At 43.5% G+C, this 15,458-nt stretch overlaps 1 protein-coding gene across 1 annotated transcript in view; it reads left to right on the top strand.

Annotated features, from left to right (window-relative positions):
* LOC311047594 (inositol 1,4,5-trisphosphate-gated calcium channel ITPR2-like) overlaps nucleotides 1–15,458 on the top strand; it is a 93,771-nt gene that overhangs the window by 41,497 nt on the left and 36,816 nt on the right. The window contains exons 28-37 of the mRNA XM_084060356.1: nucleotides 1,794–1,919; nucleotides 2,062–2,199; nucleotides 2,419–2,622; nucleotides 2,951–3,202; nucleotides 3,341–3,466; nucleotides 3,568–3,690; nucleotides 4,286–4,406; nucleotides 8,267–8,412; nucleotides 9,412–9,548; nucleotides 11,177–11,306. Of these exons, the coding sequence (XP_083916482.1) occupies nucleotides 1,794–1,919; nucleotides 2,062–2,199; nucleotides 2,419–2,622; nucleotides 2,951–3,202; nucleotides 3,341–3,466; nucleotides 3,568–3,690; nucleotides 4,286–4,406; nucleotides 8,267–8,412; nucleotides 9,412–9,548; nucleotides 11,177–11,306 (1,503 nt within the window). The remainder of the gene's footprint in view (nucleotides 1–1,793; nucleotides 1,920–2,061; nucleotides 2,200–2,418; nucleotides 2,623–2,950; nucleotides 3,203–3,340; nucleotides 3,467–3,567; nucleotides 3,691–4,285; nucleotides 4,407–8,266; nucleotides 8,413–9,411; nucleotides 9,549–11,176; nucleotides 11,307–15,458) is intronic.

Consider the following 15,458-nt stretch of genomic DNA (forward strand, 5'->3'; position numbering starts at 1 on the left):
ATCATTATGTCCAGCCTTGATGTCTGTATAAGAAATGACTTTGTACAGGTGGAAAACTTTAGTTAAATTTGCAGAGTGACGCATTACTTTACCTGAGTTACATCTTCTGATAGTTGTACTTGAATGTTGACATGAAATAATAATCCTGTTTAGTGTTTCATAAGCGCCGATCTCGGAGCCCAGAGACAACTGAAAAGGAAAAACAGCGACCTCTGCTGTTCGTTCCTCCTCAGTTATACTCTGGGACAATGCCGACACAGCACATGTGCGCAAGGAAACCGGGGTGTAAGTCTGCCTTCACCGCTCCACTTCCGGGTGGTGCGACTACGTTTTCATTCCCACTAACAATATTTCTACACGGAACACTAACACCACTTCTCCCAGAGAACATGGATCATTTCGGTTATAAGCCCACTTGTTTCTATGATGAAAGAGTAAGTTCAAATGTGAATATCTTTCCGTGGTTTTGTCTGCTCCGCGGACGCTATTGTTAAATTAGTTTCGGTTAGTTTCCAGTAGGGAAGATCGACGGACACGTGAATCCCGCCCACTACATTTGATTGGGTAAAGCGCAGCCTGCTTCCTGATCTGAAGGCACGCCCACTCCCACACAGTGTGTACACGTTCTGACGAACCTTCAGGACAGATTCCAACGCAGTGCAGAATCTGTTCTTGAGAGATTACATAAGCGCAAGCCTGAAAGAATCCAAATACAGCGTGGAGCGAAGGTAAACAAACAAACCCTGTTGAAAGGCTAGGATCAAAATACCAAGGATTCAACAGTTATGTCGCTACTATGCTACACGGAAGTAGAACGGTATACAGATACCAAGGATTTGTCAGTGATGTGACATCACTAACGAATCCTTGGACATGAAGGATGAGATGGACGCTTTTGACTTCCAGTGTTGCCAGATATTGTGAAAGAAATAAGAAACCAGGTCTATGAAAACAAGCCCAAAAGAAGACAACTAGGCCAAGAGCACTTTAAACCTATGGGATATTATATATTTGAAAATTGCTGATCTACAAGCTCACAACGCGTTGCGATGTTACCCATTGTGAGCTGCTATTTTCCAAAAAATCTTGAGGGGAAAAAGGTGCAAAATGTGGAATATGTTTTAATCGTTTTAACAACACATATTTGGTTGGGGCTCCCTGGCACAAATTATAATTTCAGATGGGGGTCCGTGGAAAAATACATGAACATGTTTGAGAACCACTGGTTTAAACAACAATCAAAACATTTGGATACAAGCCCAAATTTCAACTACATTTTAGAAAGAAGCCGCTTATAATAAGCAGACATGGCAACGCTGTGAACACTGGTACACATGTTGTGTGTTGTTGTTGAAGATCACACCCACAGGCAGCCTCCACTCCCCCACAAGGAGGGGCAGTGCACCAAAGCATTATGGTCATTGTAGTATTGCAGCAGTCCAGTCAAACCCTAGTCAAACACACAGATTTCATTATTTTTCTGGCCATGGGGTGCAAATTTTAAATTGTTCTACTGTTATCTACTACAAATACTATTAACATTGAGTGATTGCAGTTTCTTCCAGGGGTGAAATGCTCCTAATTAATATTAATATTAATATTAATAGTTATTATTATTGTTGTTATAGCATTTTGGGGTTAGATTTAGCATTAAGGGTTAGGTTAAGAGTGTGGAGTAGAAAGAAGTAAGGTTAGGCTTAGGGTTCAAAACCTCAAGAAAAATTATTGTCATCATAATTTTCGTGTGTGCATGCGTGTCTGTCTGTCTGTCTGTCTGTCCACTTGATCATTAGATCCTACTACGGCTGAATAAGCTGTGTTATCCTGCTGAGAAGAGGTGTGTCCAAGAGCAGAGGTTATTAAAAAACATGGGGGCTCACACTGTTGTGTTGGAACTTCTACAGATCCCCTATAAGAAGGTGAAGCTGAATGGATTGTTCCCCTTCCCTACGACTCCTACGAAATCCTCCTGAAATGTGTCATATTTTTTTCATCTGTCCATTTCTCTGTGTCTGCTTCTGCCTTTAAATCGTGTCTCTCTTTGTTCATATCAATTCATAGACGGATGAGAAGATGAATGAGATTATGACTCTGGCCCATACGTTTCTTCAGAACTTCTGCAGAGAGAACCATCAGAACCAAGTTCTGCTCCATAAACACCTCGAAGTGTTCCTTACGCTCAGCTGTTCTTCCTTAATGGTGATAATATGTGAATGGGAAAATGTCCTGGTTTGGACAGTCTTGTCTGCTGCTGAGTGCTGCATTAACTAATTCATTATTTATCAAGAACTTATAAAGAGGAAAACATAGCAGACCCCTTGTAACACAGTCTATTTATCCCAATGACTCAACACAATGTACGTGTGTACCAATAGTATATATTGTACAGAATATTTAACTATCACTTTTTTCATCCAGTTGCTGGCAACTGAGACGATGCGTTATATCTTCATGAACAACTCCCGTCTATGCAATGAGAACAGTGATCGCGTCGTCCCCCATTTTGTCCGCTGCATCGAGACACACGGGAGACATGTTCCGTACCTTAAGTTCTTGCAGACCATTGTGAAAACTGAAGACAAGTGCATCAAGAAGAAGTGTCAGGACAAAGTCATGACAGAGGTGAGAATAATTACAGACAGAGGTGAGAAAAAAAAACGTTTTTGTCACGTGTCTGTACCTGCCTGGTTGTTTTCACTGTTCTGTCACGATGAAATTGAAAAATCCCTGCAGAGAATGTGCTGTGAGCAGCACTAAGTGGTCAAAGTGTTTGGACCAAAATCATATCGGGGAAAATAACCTATTATTTGATTCAATTCCATTGATTCATAGTGGTGATATTGAAACATATTGTATTGCAACAATTTAATTGAATTATAGTGACCCTGGGGGTCTCTGCATCGCACTCTGAAATCCACAAGTGTGTGTGTGTGTGTGTATGTGTGTCCAGCTGGTCAACGGAGGCGAGGATGTGCTGGTGTTCTACAATGAACCCCCCGCCTTCCAGGTGCTGCTGCAGATGATGCGTAGCGAGGACGAGCGGGCAAACAAGGATGGAGCCCTGGCTTACCACATCACCTTGGTAGAGCTGCTGGCTGCCTGCACCGAGGGTGAAAACTGCCAAACTGAGCTGCCTTGTATCTCTCGACTACCCCTGGACGACATTGTTAACGTTGTCACACATGTTGACTGTATACCAGAGGTGGGGGATGCACAGATTCATAGCATAATACTGGCATGGAACGGTACTGAAGCCAATCTCTGTGAAATCTGTTATCTGTATTATCATGGTTTACTACCGGTCACTCAAGTGCATCCTTTCTGTTGTCTTGTTGTGTAGGTGAAAGCGGCCTATGTGACTTTTGTTAATAACTGCTACGTGAGCACCGAAGTCGAAAAGAAGGAGATAGACTCCTCCAACCACATCTGGAAGCTTTTTGAAAATTTTCTGAAGGACATGTCCAGTGTAAGGTTTTGTAGATTTTAAACCGCCCTCAATGAATATCCCTTAAAATGCATGTGTACAGTAACCATGTAACCATGAGCATTTCCTTTTTGCTTGTTCAGGCGTGTAACATCACCGACCATAACCACACAGAATTGGCGCTGGAGAAGTACGTCACAGAGACAGTGATGGACATTGTCAACGGCTTCTTCAGCTCTGTCTCTGTCAACAACTCCAGCCTAAAGGTACTCTTCTTATACACGTGTAAAAGGCAGCTGAAGTGTGGAGCATCGACTGAAAGACATTGGTGGGCACATCTGTCCTTGGCCAACTTCTAACTACTTTAGAGTTATAACAACCTGCTTCGCTGTATTTTCATCTGGGATATGTTGAAATATCTTCAGCAGCAGGTGATTTAGACAGAAGTTTCTAGTTTGAAATGCTCCCACAGAGGAATTCTTTTTTATTCTCCTCCAAAATGTTCAATGTTTTAAAATCCACAACATTTTTCGATAATTATCCTTTGGAGTCATATATGTGGAAAATAGATGAATAGGCCTTTATTGATACCTGTGGGGAACTTCAGGGGCCCTATTTAGACAATCTATGATGCCAGACGCAGGACGCAAGGGCAATTGCGTCGGCAGGGTCCAACTCCAATTGTTGTAGTTAAATGGCGCACAGCACAAAGTGAGGCGCATGGCACAAAGGTTGATGTATTAAACACACTGTACTATGCTGAAGCATTCCTGTCGGGGGGACACTGCAACCCTCAAACAACAATACTGGTGTGTTCCCTCGCACCTTTTCACATCCTCCCATTCCTCCCCCTCCAACCAGGCAAACGAGTCCATCTTTACCCAGCTCCTGAAGTCTGCCTTCAGGATCTATAATTGCACCTGGATCAACTCAGCTCAGAAGGCAGAAATCGAGAACTGTATCAAAACACTGGTAGACGTAGGTGAGTGTTGATGCATTTCCCCAGGATTGGGGGTTTTGAACAATAGAGCAGAATGCGTAGGCGGAGACTCTCTGCTACAGCTTGAGGACACTAAAGAAAATATAATTAAATCCTACGTTTTTGGTCTTGCTGACCTTTTCTCTAGTGCCACCCTAAGGCCAAGGGAGCAGTGTAAGGGCCCCTACACACTGCCCGACATTTGAAATGGTCGGCGAGTGAACAGATCGTTAAGCATTTCACATTGCACAAGTTTCTCTCTTGAAATCGGGCTAAATATATCGTTGTGATTCTCGCACGATTGATTGGTCGGCGACAGGGGTTCACTGATTGCAAGATATTTCACCACAATGTGATCCCGACCCAATACATACATTTGTTTTTATTCCAAACGTCTCACGAAAACGTGAAGGCTCCCATGATATGTGCGCGAGACCGAGACAGGACGCTAATGATTGACATTAAATAATTCTCAATTTCTCTGTATTTCTCTGTCTCTCTCCCTCTCTGAAACAAACGTTTCAAAAGTCAACCAGGGTGCAATTCAGATCAGAAGCAGTGTTGCCGTGTCCGCTTATTATAAGCGAGTTGCTTGTAAAAAATATCGTTGGTTGCGTTTCTTTTTAGCTTATTTCCAAAGTGTAGTTGCTTATTAGGCTTTATTTCTTAATGTTGTTGATTTTTCTTTGAAAATAGCTGCGACGCGTTGTGAGCTTGTAGATCGACTATTTTATTTGTACAGTATATAGGTTTAAAGTAGGGATGTCCGATATTATCGGCCTCCCGATATTATCGGCCGATATTAGCATAAAAATTGATATCGGGAAAATATCGGTATCGTTTTTTGAAAAGAAAACATTTTTTTTTTTTTTTTTTTTTTTTTGCTTTATAAATAAGTTACAGGAGTTCTTACTGTATATGGTGTGTGTGATATGAAATTTGAGCTTACCCTAATCACAATAATCCCCGCATATATCGGTATCGGTTGATATCGGTATCGGTAATTAAGAGTTGGACAATATCGGTATATCGGTTATCGGTAAAAAAGCCAATATCGGACAACCCTAGTTTAAAGTGCTCATGCAGCCTATAGTCGCCTTTGTTGGGCTTGTTTTCATAGACCTGGTTGCTTATTTCTCTCGCAAAACCTGGCAATACTGTTCAGAGATACATACGTGCGTCACACACACTCCCCAACAGACAAATCGGGTCAAATATCGTACAGTGTGTAGGGGTCTTAAGGAGCAGCATGGCGTCTAGTGGGCCTACTAGTGAGGAATTTAAACGTCTTGTTTATCTACCTTTTTTGCACAAACATCTTTACAATGAGTGAGCACATTCACATCCTCGTTTTGGTCATTTCCTCTGGGTCTATAATATACCTCTCGATTAGTGTGTATAATTTCATGAATGGCCATTGTGTGTGTCATTCAGACATTTGCTTAAATATAAAGAACAGTAGAAACGCAAGTAGCTGAGGATATGGCGTGGGTCCATCAAGAAAATTGATAAAATTGATTAATATTCCGATTAAATGCTTTGAAGCATTTAATTGTTAGGATGTGCCCTTTAGCGGTTGGAGTTAGTAGTACAGAGGCCTTGATAGAGTGCAACCAAAAAGGTGTATTTAACACAGGAAGCTCTCCACACAGGTGACATGGTGGTGTCCAGCTCTCATCGTACCACCAACTCAGTATGATTGTTGCTATACTCAGCTGGAGGCAATTAGTTTGGACTCCACCATGTCAAGGGGTAGATTACCGAATAACTACAGATAACATTAACTCTAATAACATCTATTAAAACTCCATGCATGAACTACAGTACACCAATAATGACTCTCATACTACAACAATAGTACACAGTACACAGCAATATCCCTAGCAATTCCAAATACACATTACAACCCCCCTCTGCCCTTCTGTCTTAGTCCAGCCCAATTACACTGGCCACAGCACAGCACAACTTGGTACATGTTAAGCTTTCAATCATCACTTAGCATTACCCTCTCTATAATCTGAGTTCCCAGAAGTTCTCGCCAGCTCTCGCGGGGCGAAGGAACTTCTGGGCCAGAGCCCTTGTATTCGTGGGCGGGATGTGACGTCCGCTCAGAATCTGAGCGGACACGCCTCTTACCGGTCTGAGAGCTGTGCAACTCGTCTAAAAAGTCCGACGAGAGGCAAACAGCAGTACACAACAATGGCGGCCGAAATTTCTCAAGGGGAAATTGCTTCCCGTCGATCCTATTTAGATGCAAGACCCACTGCATGTGGATCCCGCCCCCTTTTCTTCATTGGCTGTTGATTTGAATCACAACGCAGTGGCCGCGCCCCTGCTGTCCAAGCTCCGACGCTAACCCTCCCAGACTACCCTCTCTATTGCACTCATACATTACACATTACACTTGCCCAACGTGATTATCATTCAATAAATACTTAAAATCATGACTTAATTGTGCAAAATACAACGGTGCAAAATGCTATAAATCAGAATCAGAATCAGGTTTATTGTCACATCACAGGTTTACAAGGTTAAAAAGTGGGTGAAATTAGTTTTCGTACATCGCAATTTCCATAGAAAGAAGAGGGGGAGGAAGAAGAGGGGTGGGGGGGAGTGGGTAGGAGATCAAACAAGAGAACAACAAAAAGGCCAAACAAGTTATCTACATATTTACACTAGTACCTGAGTTAAAAAAAATATGACAAAGGTGCCTGAGCATAGCAGCAATGTATACTGTGCATGCTATACTTATGGACGTTAAGGTGCTTAGAGAAAATAAAATAAAAGCACAATAAAAGACAAAAATAGTCAGTGCGTTATACATGGGATTAAGGTGCAAAAAGGTGGACTGACCCTGGTATAATCCGCAAGTAGTTCCATGAGGGAGAGCAAAAAAAAGAAAGAAAGTCACTTGTACCTGGTGTAGTCCACAGGTATGTCCAAGGAGGAGCTGAATCCAAGTAATTTGTCCCTGGTATAATCCACAGGTGTGTTCAAGAAGAGCAAAAAAGGTCCGCGACCAGCTGGACAGTACCGCCTATTGTCAGGCTGCTGAACAAGGCTCATGCCTCATTCAGCAGTCTGACAGCAGCCGGATTAAAACTGCACCAGAACCTGGTGGTGGTATTCTTGATACTGCGGTAGGGCCCCTTGCCCGGTCGAGGTCGTTGTAGGGTTTTGAACAGTTTGTGACTTGGTTGGTGCTTGTCGTTGATGATGCGCTTGGCTTTGACCACACACCGCTTTTTGTACAGTTCCTGGAGCGCTGGGAGCTCGCCTCCCATTATACGCTCTGCTGATCGTACTACTCGCTGTAGGTGTCAAACATCAGTAACAGAGGACCTCACTGTTATAATGAGGATTACTTTTATTTAGCGTCCATGTAAAACAGTTAAGTTGGAATCTCTGATTGGAATTATTTTGTTCTGAATGCAGAAATATTGTCCATGTAAATGCAGTCAATGTTAATTTAACATGAGAGTGTAGTACTTTGTAGCCCATTATACAGTATGGGCACAAGGAAACTGCTGTGGCACATGATGATGCAGTGACAACCAACATATAACAATTAATAATGAATGCAAGATTACCAACAAAGTACTTAAAGTACTCACATTTCACAAAGTACTCACGATTATATTGTACACTAATCTAGAGAACAGACATCATCACAATTTGTAGGTGGGGAGCGAGTGCCTGATTACTGTGGTCCAATGGTATTCCAGATAACAAATTTCACTTTTGCCAGTTAGAATACTGATCATCTTGTTTAAAATGTGTGCTGTAATTGTTCCATGTCAAAGTTGACTAAGCAAACTTATTTGGATGTTTGTGGATAGCTAAACCCCTGTACTCTTCTCCAGGGAAGGCACGAGACATAACCATTCCATTTCCTCTGGACTTGGAGTCTCTGATTCATAAGGAGTTGAGGAAATCTGCCAGCATGCGGTCCCGCAAGGAGTTCCCGAGCTCCTCGACTTACACAGCAAACATCATAGAGAAGCTACAGGTGGCAAGTTATCATTATAATGTCATAAGTGTATTCCTATGAGGGTTTCAGGCTGTATTCCATTGGAGTGTAGAATGCCTAAAACTAAAACTATGAAATGACTTAGCATTTTTGCATGTCCGGTTCCCTCGTCCTCAAAGTCTATGGGTTTGAAATAAGGTCTGTGGTTAACACAAGTTTTTGTGTATATGGTTATGTATGCATATATGGGACCGGACGACTTCAAACTCTGCGCACGCATCGGCAAGGACTTTAGGGAGTGCGGTGCCCGCCGTAGAATCGTTTGGATATGCAGTTGTCCAGAGGCGCCGATCCGACCCACACAGTTTGTCCATATATAAGCATATATGGATCCAGTTGGCCAGAACCGCCGATCCAACCGATATGCCCATATATGGGCATTCCAATATATGGGCATATACTGTGGTCGGATCTGTTGCTCTGGACAACCAGGTCTCCATATATGCCTATATGGGCGATTGGGCGTATCGGGTTTGTTTATGTTATCTCTGAGTCACAGCAATCTGGGAACCCATTGTCAAATTTGCCCTTGAACTCTGGGGCACCGGCCAATTCCCCGTGTAGAGACCGGATGTCGGCCCGTTTACTCTCCTTCAGCCCTCCTCTTCCGGTGGTTCTCCTTTGTTTTCATTCCTAATAACAACAACTCTACGCGTTGTAATGGGATGTTGCTGACACATTCAGCTGCAGAGCTCTGAATCTGTCTTGAGAGTTTAGAGTCATAGTGACATGCCTATATATGGGCACATCGGATTTGTTTATGGCTGGCCGGCTGGCCATAAACAAAACATTCGCTTTTTAATACTGGCGAGTAGTCATTTGTTATTGGTAATAATCCAAAATCCATAGGCTTTTTGTCGAGGGAAACAGTAAGATGCTAACTTCCTCTTTCCGCTTACAAAATACATTGCTTCCTGCAATAAATAGTTTTTCTTTGTGTGCATGTATCTTGTCTGTGTGTGCTGTGTGTATATATAGGATGTTGGTAACAGTCTAGTAAAGCAGTTCAGCCCTAAGGTGAAGGCAGAGTTCTCTGTACTAGTGGACGTTCTCCAGAGCCCTGAGCTGCTGTTTCCAGAGGCTGCTCGCGAGTACAGACAACACTTTATGTCTAAGTAAGTTTCTGTTCAAAACCTTATACATTGTGTTTGTCCCTGTGTGTGTGTGTGTGTGTGTGTGTGTGTGTGTGTGTGTGTGTGTGTGTGTGTGTGTGTGCGCGCGCGTGTGTGTGTGTGTGTGTGTAGGGGGGCTTATCGAAGCACAAAATGCATAATACTATCATAAGTACAGTAATTGATGAACATTGAGATGAATGAGAGTAGCTTAACGGCATTGTAAATTGGTTGTCTGTCTGTACATACATACAGTACCCATTCATTGCGCAATGGCTGTACAGTACATTCACCCACATGCGTATGTGCATGTGTGTGTCTATCGACAACTAATCTGACAAACTACTTCACTGATATATTTCACAGACAAATGATGTTCTTTACCTCATAACCTCAGACCAACTGTCCCTCCAGACTGTGGGATACGTGTCCACAAGGCTATGGACAGCTTGCGCAAACTATGCTTGCTCCCAGCATCCAGTCTATGGGATCTACTTACAATGCTGCTGTCCTTCATATATTTTCCAGTGCATCTCATAGTTATTCTCAAAGTGGTGTTGCTTTCATTGGTGAAGTTTATAAAGATTGCTACGTATGCGACCACACAATTCCGACTGACACACACTCATAAACAGAGAGAGAGAGGGAGAGAACTACACACAAAGAGTTACAGCCCATGTCTGATTAACACCAAGGTACATTTATAAACATGACAACATTCCCTGTGCTAAGCTAAGCTGTGGCTCGTTTTGAACTGTATAACCACTGTTCCTGTGGTGGCAAGTTTACATACATTATTCAACTGCCACTTTCCACACAATCCCTATGATGCGCACAACGCACTCATGTGTGCATGCGCATTAGACACTGGCAGAGAGAGAGACACACACAGAGAGTCCACACACCTGTAACGTGAACTTGTGCAGACGCACAAGAGAGACACACCATTCAATTAAAGCTCATGTCTGATTAACACAAACAAAAAGTGACAAAATACCTCACACACCTATGACATGCACACACGCGCGCACACGTGCACGGCTGCACGCATGCACCGGACACAGACAGAGAGATAGAGACAGAGAGAGGGAGAGACACAGCTTGATTACTGCTTCAGACAGTGTTATTGGGCTATGGCTCCTGGCAGAGATTTGTGCTCACTTGAGCGCAACATTCTAGATTTAATTAATTTTAACCTTTCTCACAACCCCATTCAATTCTCAACCACATTTTGAAATGCCTACATGTTGTACTCTTTGTTGTATTGTATAAGTACTTTATTATTTGTTTTGTTACTGTTGAACTGAATGTTTCTGTTGCTGTACGTATGCATATTTGAGAGCTGCTGACAACTGTCAAATTGCTTGTATGTGTGAAAGCATAATTGACCAATAAATATTGATGACTGATCAATCTGGGAACCCATTCGGTAAAAGACAAGAACTTGGTTTGGCTCCTCCCCTTTCTTAGTCCTCTTCCTCCCGGGTGCTTCTGTGTTTTTCCTACTAACAACAACACTACAGGTTTAGGGCAGTGGTGCTGACAGATTCAGCTGTTAGCAGAATCTGTCCTGACTCACTCTTGAGAGATGAATGATTTATTGATGATTCTGATCTATGTCATATTCACAGATTAATCAAACATATCAAGGAGCTGATGGGCAAAGAAGACAATCTTTGTATCAAGATCCTAAAGACTCTCAGAAAGATGCTGGACAAAAAGGATAAGGATAAAGACAACAAGGAAATCTGCGAGGAATCTGTGAGTACTCAACGTGGAAGATCTCTAAAACTGGGTTTGAAGCCCTATGAAAAGCAGCCAATTTATATTGGTCTCAGTCTCAATATCAGATTATTGTTGATACTTTCGATCTTATCACCAATAAGTCTCGGCGCTGCATTTAAATACAGAGTTAGATGAAATCACCTCTAGAAAGCCTGCTGCCTCTTGCGGTTTGGTGCATTTAGTCCGGTGTTGATGTGCTGAGATCTGCTGTGCTCTAGTCGCTGCTCTCTCCCAGGTCTATGGGCCCACAGCCCAGTTGCTCCCTCATCAGTATGCTGTGAGCCTCGCTGTGTTACATAACGCAGGGAGGCACTTGAGGACACACTCACAGAGCGGGAGAAAGAGAGAGAGGGGGGGGGGGGGGCACATACTGAACAAACAAATCAATACTGCAGTGAATTGGGGGGCGAGGGGGGATGCAGAAGCCCGTCTTCTATCACCCTCACTGCCAGAGACCTCTGAAGAGAGTGGAGTTTTGGAGTAGACAAGGTTTTTTAGGTGAGAGTGCCCTCATGGGGGAGTGCAGGAGCCATGAGAAAAGGTTCTGATTTTTAATGACCTTTTTAGAAAGGTGAGGAAGGTTGTTGCACCCAAGCAGAGCTCATGCAACAGAGAATGGTGGTGCTCGACTTTCACTTTGACTTTTAGTCGAATTATTAATATTGACTAAGATTATCTTTATGTATGTGTGAGAGGCCAATTATTTTGTTTTATTTGTTTGTTGTCCTGATCATGTTTGCAACCTCTTGTGTTGATCACTTATGATGAATAGCGAAGATAGCCGCTAGTAGACGCTCAAAACGCGTTTTATCACAAAGTGTTGAGAGCTTATAAAACAGCAATTTTTGCTTTAAAACATTTTTGACAGTTTTCTTTTTAAATTTCTTTTACGATTGTCGCTTATAATGACATATCCAAAATCGGGACACACGGCAGGTTGAAAGTGGTTAACTATATCCAAGCATCAACAAATGTTTGAGACCCTGTTAAAAGTCAATGAACAGTGGCATTTTTTCAACAACAGCACCCTCAGCTGTACTGGTTTGTGAAATGTCAGGTTGTGTAGGTGTGTGAGCGAGGTGTGCGTCGTGCTTGTGCTTGTGCTCTGTTTTGTCATATCCCTGTAGCCCTGAGCGTGGAGCTACAGTCTCACTGCACAGGAGAGAGGGAGAGAGCGTGATTCAGGGAGATGTATAAGGAGAGAGAGAGAGGGAGAGCGAGGGAAGGAGGGAGAAAAACAGAACGGGAGAGAGAGAGAGACAGACAGAGAGAGAGAGAGAGAGAGAGAGGGAGAGAGAGAGAGAGAGAGAGAGAGAGAGAGAGAGAGAGAGAGAGAGAGAGAGAGAGAGAGAGAGAGAGAGAGAGAGAGAGAGAGAGAGAGAGAGAGAGAGAGAGCGAGCGACAGCAGGGGCTGGTGGCTACCCTGGGGCGCAGTGAGTGGGAGGAGAGTGGAGAGAGAGAGAGATGGAGGGAGGGGGAGGGATGGACAGAGGGAGGGAGGGAGCGAGGCAGCCATGTGAGGAGCCATGTGAGCTGAGGGAAAAAAACCCCGGGCAGCGGCTGCTGGGCGAGGGATTGGAGAGGAGCGGCGTCTGCTCGCTCCATGAGGAGACAGGGCAGGGGGTGCGTTTACGTAACAGCCTGCAGTGGCTGAGCCAGCGTCACGCGGACCATCACGTTCTGTCCCACTCCCTCCTCCCTCCCTCCCTCCCTCCCTCCCTGCTCTCTCTCTCTCTCGTCTCTCCTGACTGCCCCCCCTTCATGCTTTGTCTCACTCCATCGCATCTTGTCTGCCTGCCTAAGTTATTTTCTCTTTCTCTCTTTTGCTTTCTCTCTCTCTCTCTCTGGGTCGTGCCAGGGGCACTGATGGGGGAGAGAGCGCTAGGCTGTCTGCAGCAGTGAGAGGAAAGTTGTTGATGTTTTGTTGGCCCCACAGTGCTGCACTTTGGTTGTGAGATTAAAGACAGCTTTATAATTGTTTGGGTTCCCCCTCCCCCCTCCCCCTCCCCCTCTCACACACACACACACACACACACACACACACACACACACACACACACACACGTCACGTCTGGGACGGGGGAAGTCTTTCAGGAAAAACCTTGGGGCACTGTCTGCTGAATCACGGCTGGACATTAAGTTTTAATGTTTGTTTTTTTTGTTTGTTGTTCTTAATTAAATTTAAGTGCATGCTTTAACAACATGAACCATAGCGTCCTTATTTTGGGGTGAACATTTAGCAGATCTACAAGCTCACAACATGTCGCATCGCAATGCCTTGTGAACGTATAGATCGGCTATTTTCCATGAAGAGATTTGGTAGAGGGAAAAAGTAGCAGACACAGTATAAAGCTCAGGGGGGACCCTGGTCAAGTATATTGGGTTCAAGTGGTTAAGTACGAATGATATCAAAGGAGAAGGGCTAGCTGCTCTAATATTTTCAGGTACAAGTCACAGGTACAAGGACAATTTAAATGTGTGACTGCTTCCTGTTACTGAACTTTGATGCTGAAGAAGTCCTGATGTTAAAGGAGCACTTCACCCAATTACTAATGAATCATCAGTAGGCAGGTTTAGTAAACACGTTTTCACATATATTGTTTCTTTTTTTATTAGTTCAAGAACAATGGCTTCTATTTCAGCACACTAACTATCCAGTGAAGAGAAAGGCTGTAGTTTCTATTAGCTTGGAATCCCCACTGATGATGTCATTGTCAGGCAGGTTTCTGAACTGTCCATGGCCAATGAGATGCTGACTGAGTAGACGGAAATTGTACCATCTTATTATGAGCATTAGTGAGGACCAATTATAATACAGTATATGAAGATAAGGTTGAAAATGGGTGAAGTTCTCCTTTAAATAAATTGGAATTTTACCAGGATTTTTTGATTGGTGAACGCACTTCCAGCAAGACAGAACAAAAATAAATGTGCATGGTTCTGTCTCCAGTTCCACTCAGGTATTAATCCCATGCTCCCTTGTGATGTATGCGTGCACAAATGCATGTGTACAAAATAAATATGTGTGATTGTTCACCAAGTACCGAAAAGCCTGTTATGTAATGTCAACCTTCTTTTCACTCTTTATTTTCTCTCTCTCGCACACTCTTCCCTGTCATTGACATGCAGACAGCTATTGGTCTGTCGGCCTATCTGTCTGTCTGTCTGTCTGTCTGTCTGTCTGTCTGTCTCTCTCTCTCTCTCTCTCTCTCTCTCTCTCTCTCTCGACAAGTTTGGAATCACTGGCCCAAGGCAAAGCAGATTTACAGATTACCACCCACTCATTGCTAAGCTCATCACGGGCATTCACGTAGACAACATAGACATGCCTCCCCCAACACACACACACACACACACACACACACACACACACACACACACACACACACACACACACACACACACACACACACACACACACACACACACACACACACACACACACACACACACACACACACGTGTTGCTCTCTGAGTTCACTCCACTGGGTTTCCCCTGTCTGTCTGTTGGTCTGATGGATAGTGGAACTAGCCAGCCAGCCAGAGACGCTGTATGGACTCACGGATGTGTATTTCACTCCTGGCTGGCCTCATCCTGACACACCACATGCTCTCTGCTCTCAGATGACTGTAGTCACGAAACATCGAACACATAGAATGCTTGTGTATTAGATACCTAATTGTATCTAATACTCATTAAAAATTACAGGTCCATTTGGTTCCATTGTTACACTCACAGATTTAAATAAACACTCAGTTTAACCACACACCTCTATATTTAATCAACTTGAACTCAACTCATCTTATCTACTTTTGTCCGCTCTTTTTCCCCTCTGCACCATATCTCTTCACCAAGCCAATCTACAAGCTCAAGGTGCTTTGTGTTGTGAGCTTGTAGATTGGCTTTTTTTATGTGTTGCATCCGCGACGCGTTGTGAGCTTGTAGATTGGCTATTTTCGACACACAACACTGTATGAATCGGGCTTAAAAGGAATGCTAGGGTTCAAGTGGTTAAAATAAAGAAATAAATACCAGAAAAAGTATAGCCACGTATCACCAGGTTTTGGTTAGTTTCTGCTGACAGGGTTGTCCCTCTCTCACTCCCTCACTCCCTCCTCCTTCCTCCT

The sequence above is a fragment of the Gymnoscopelus microlampas genome, assembly GCF_963454915.1.
Source record: "Gymnoscopelus microlampas genome assembly, chromosome: 6".
Lineage (NCBI taxonomy): Eukaryota > Metazoa > Chordata > Actinopteri > Myctophiformes > Myctophidae > Gymnoscopelus > Gymnoscopelus microlampas.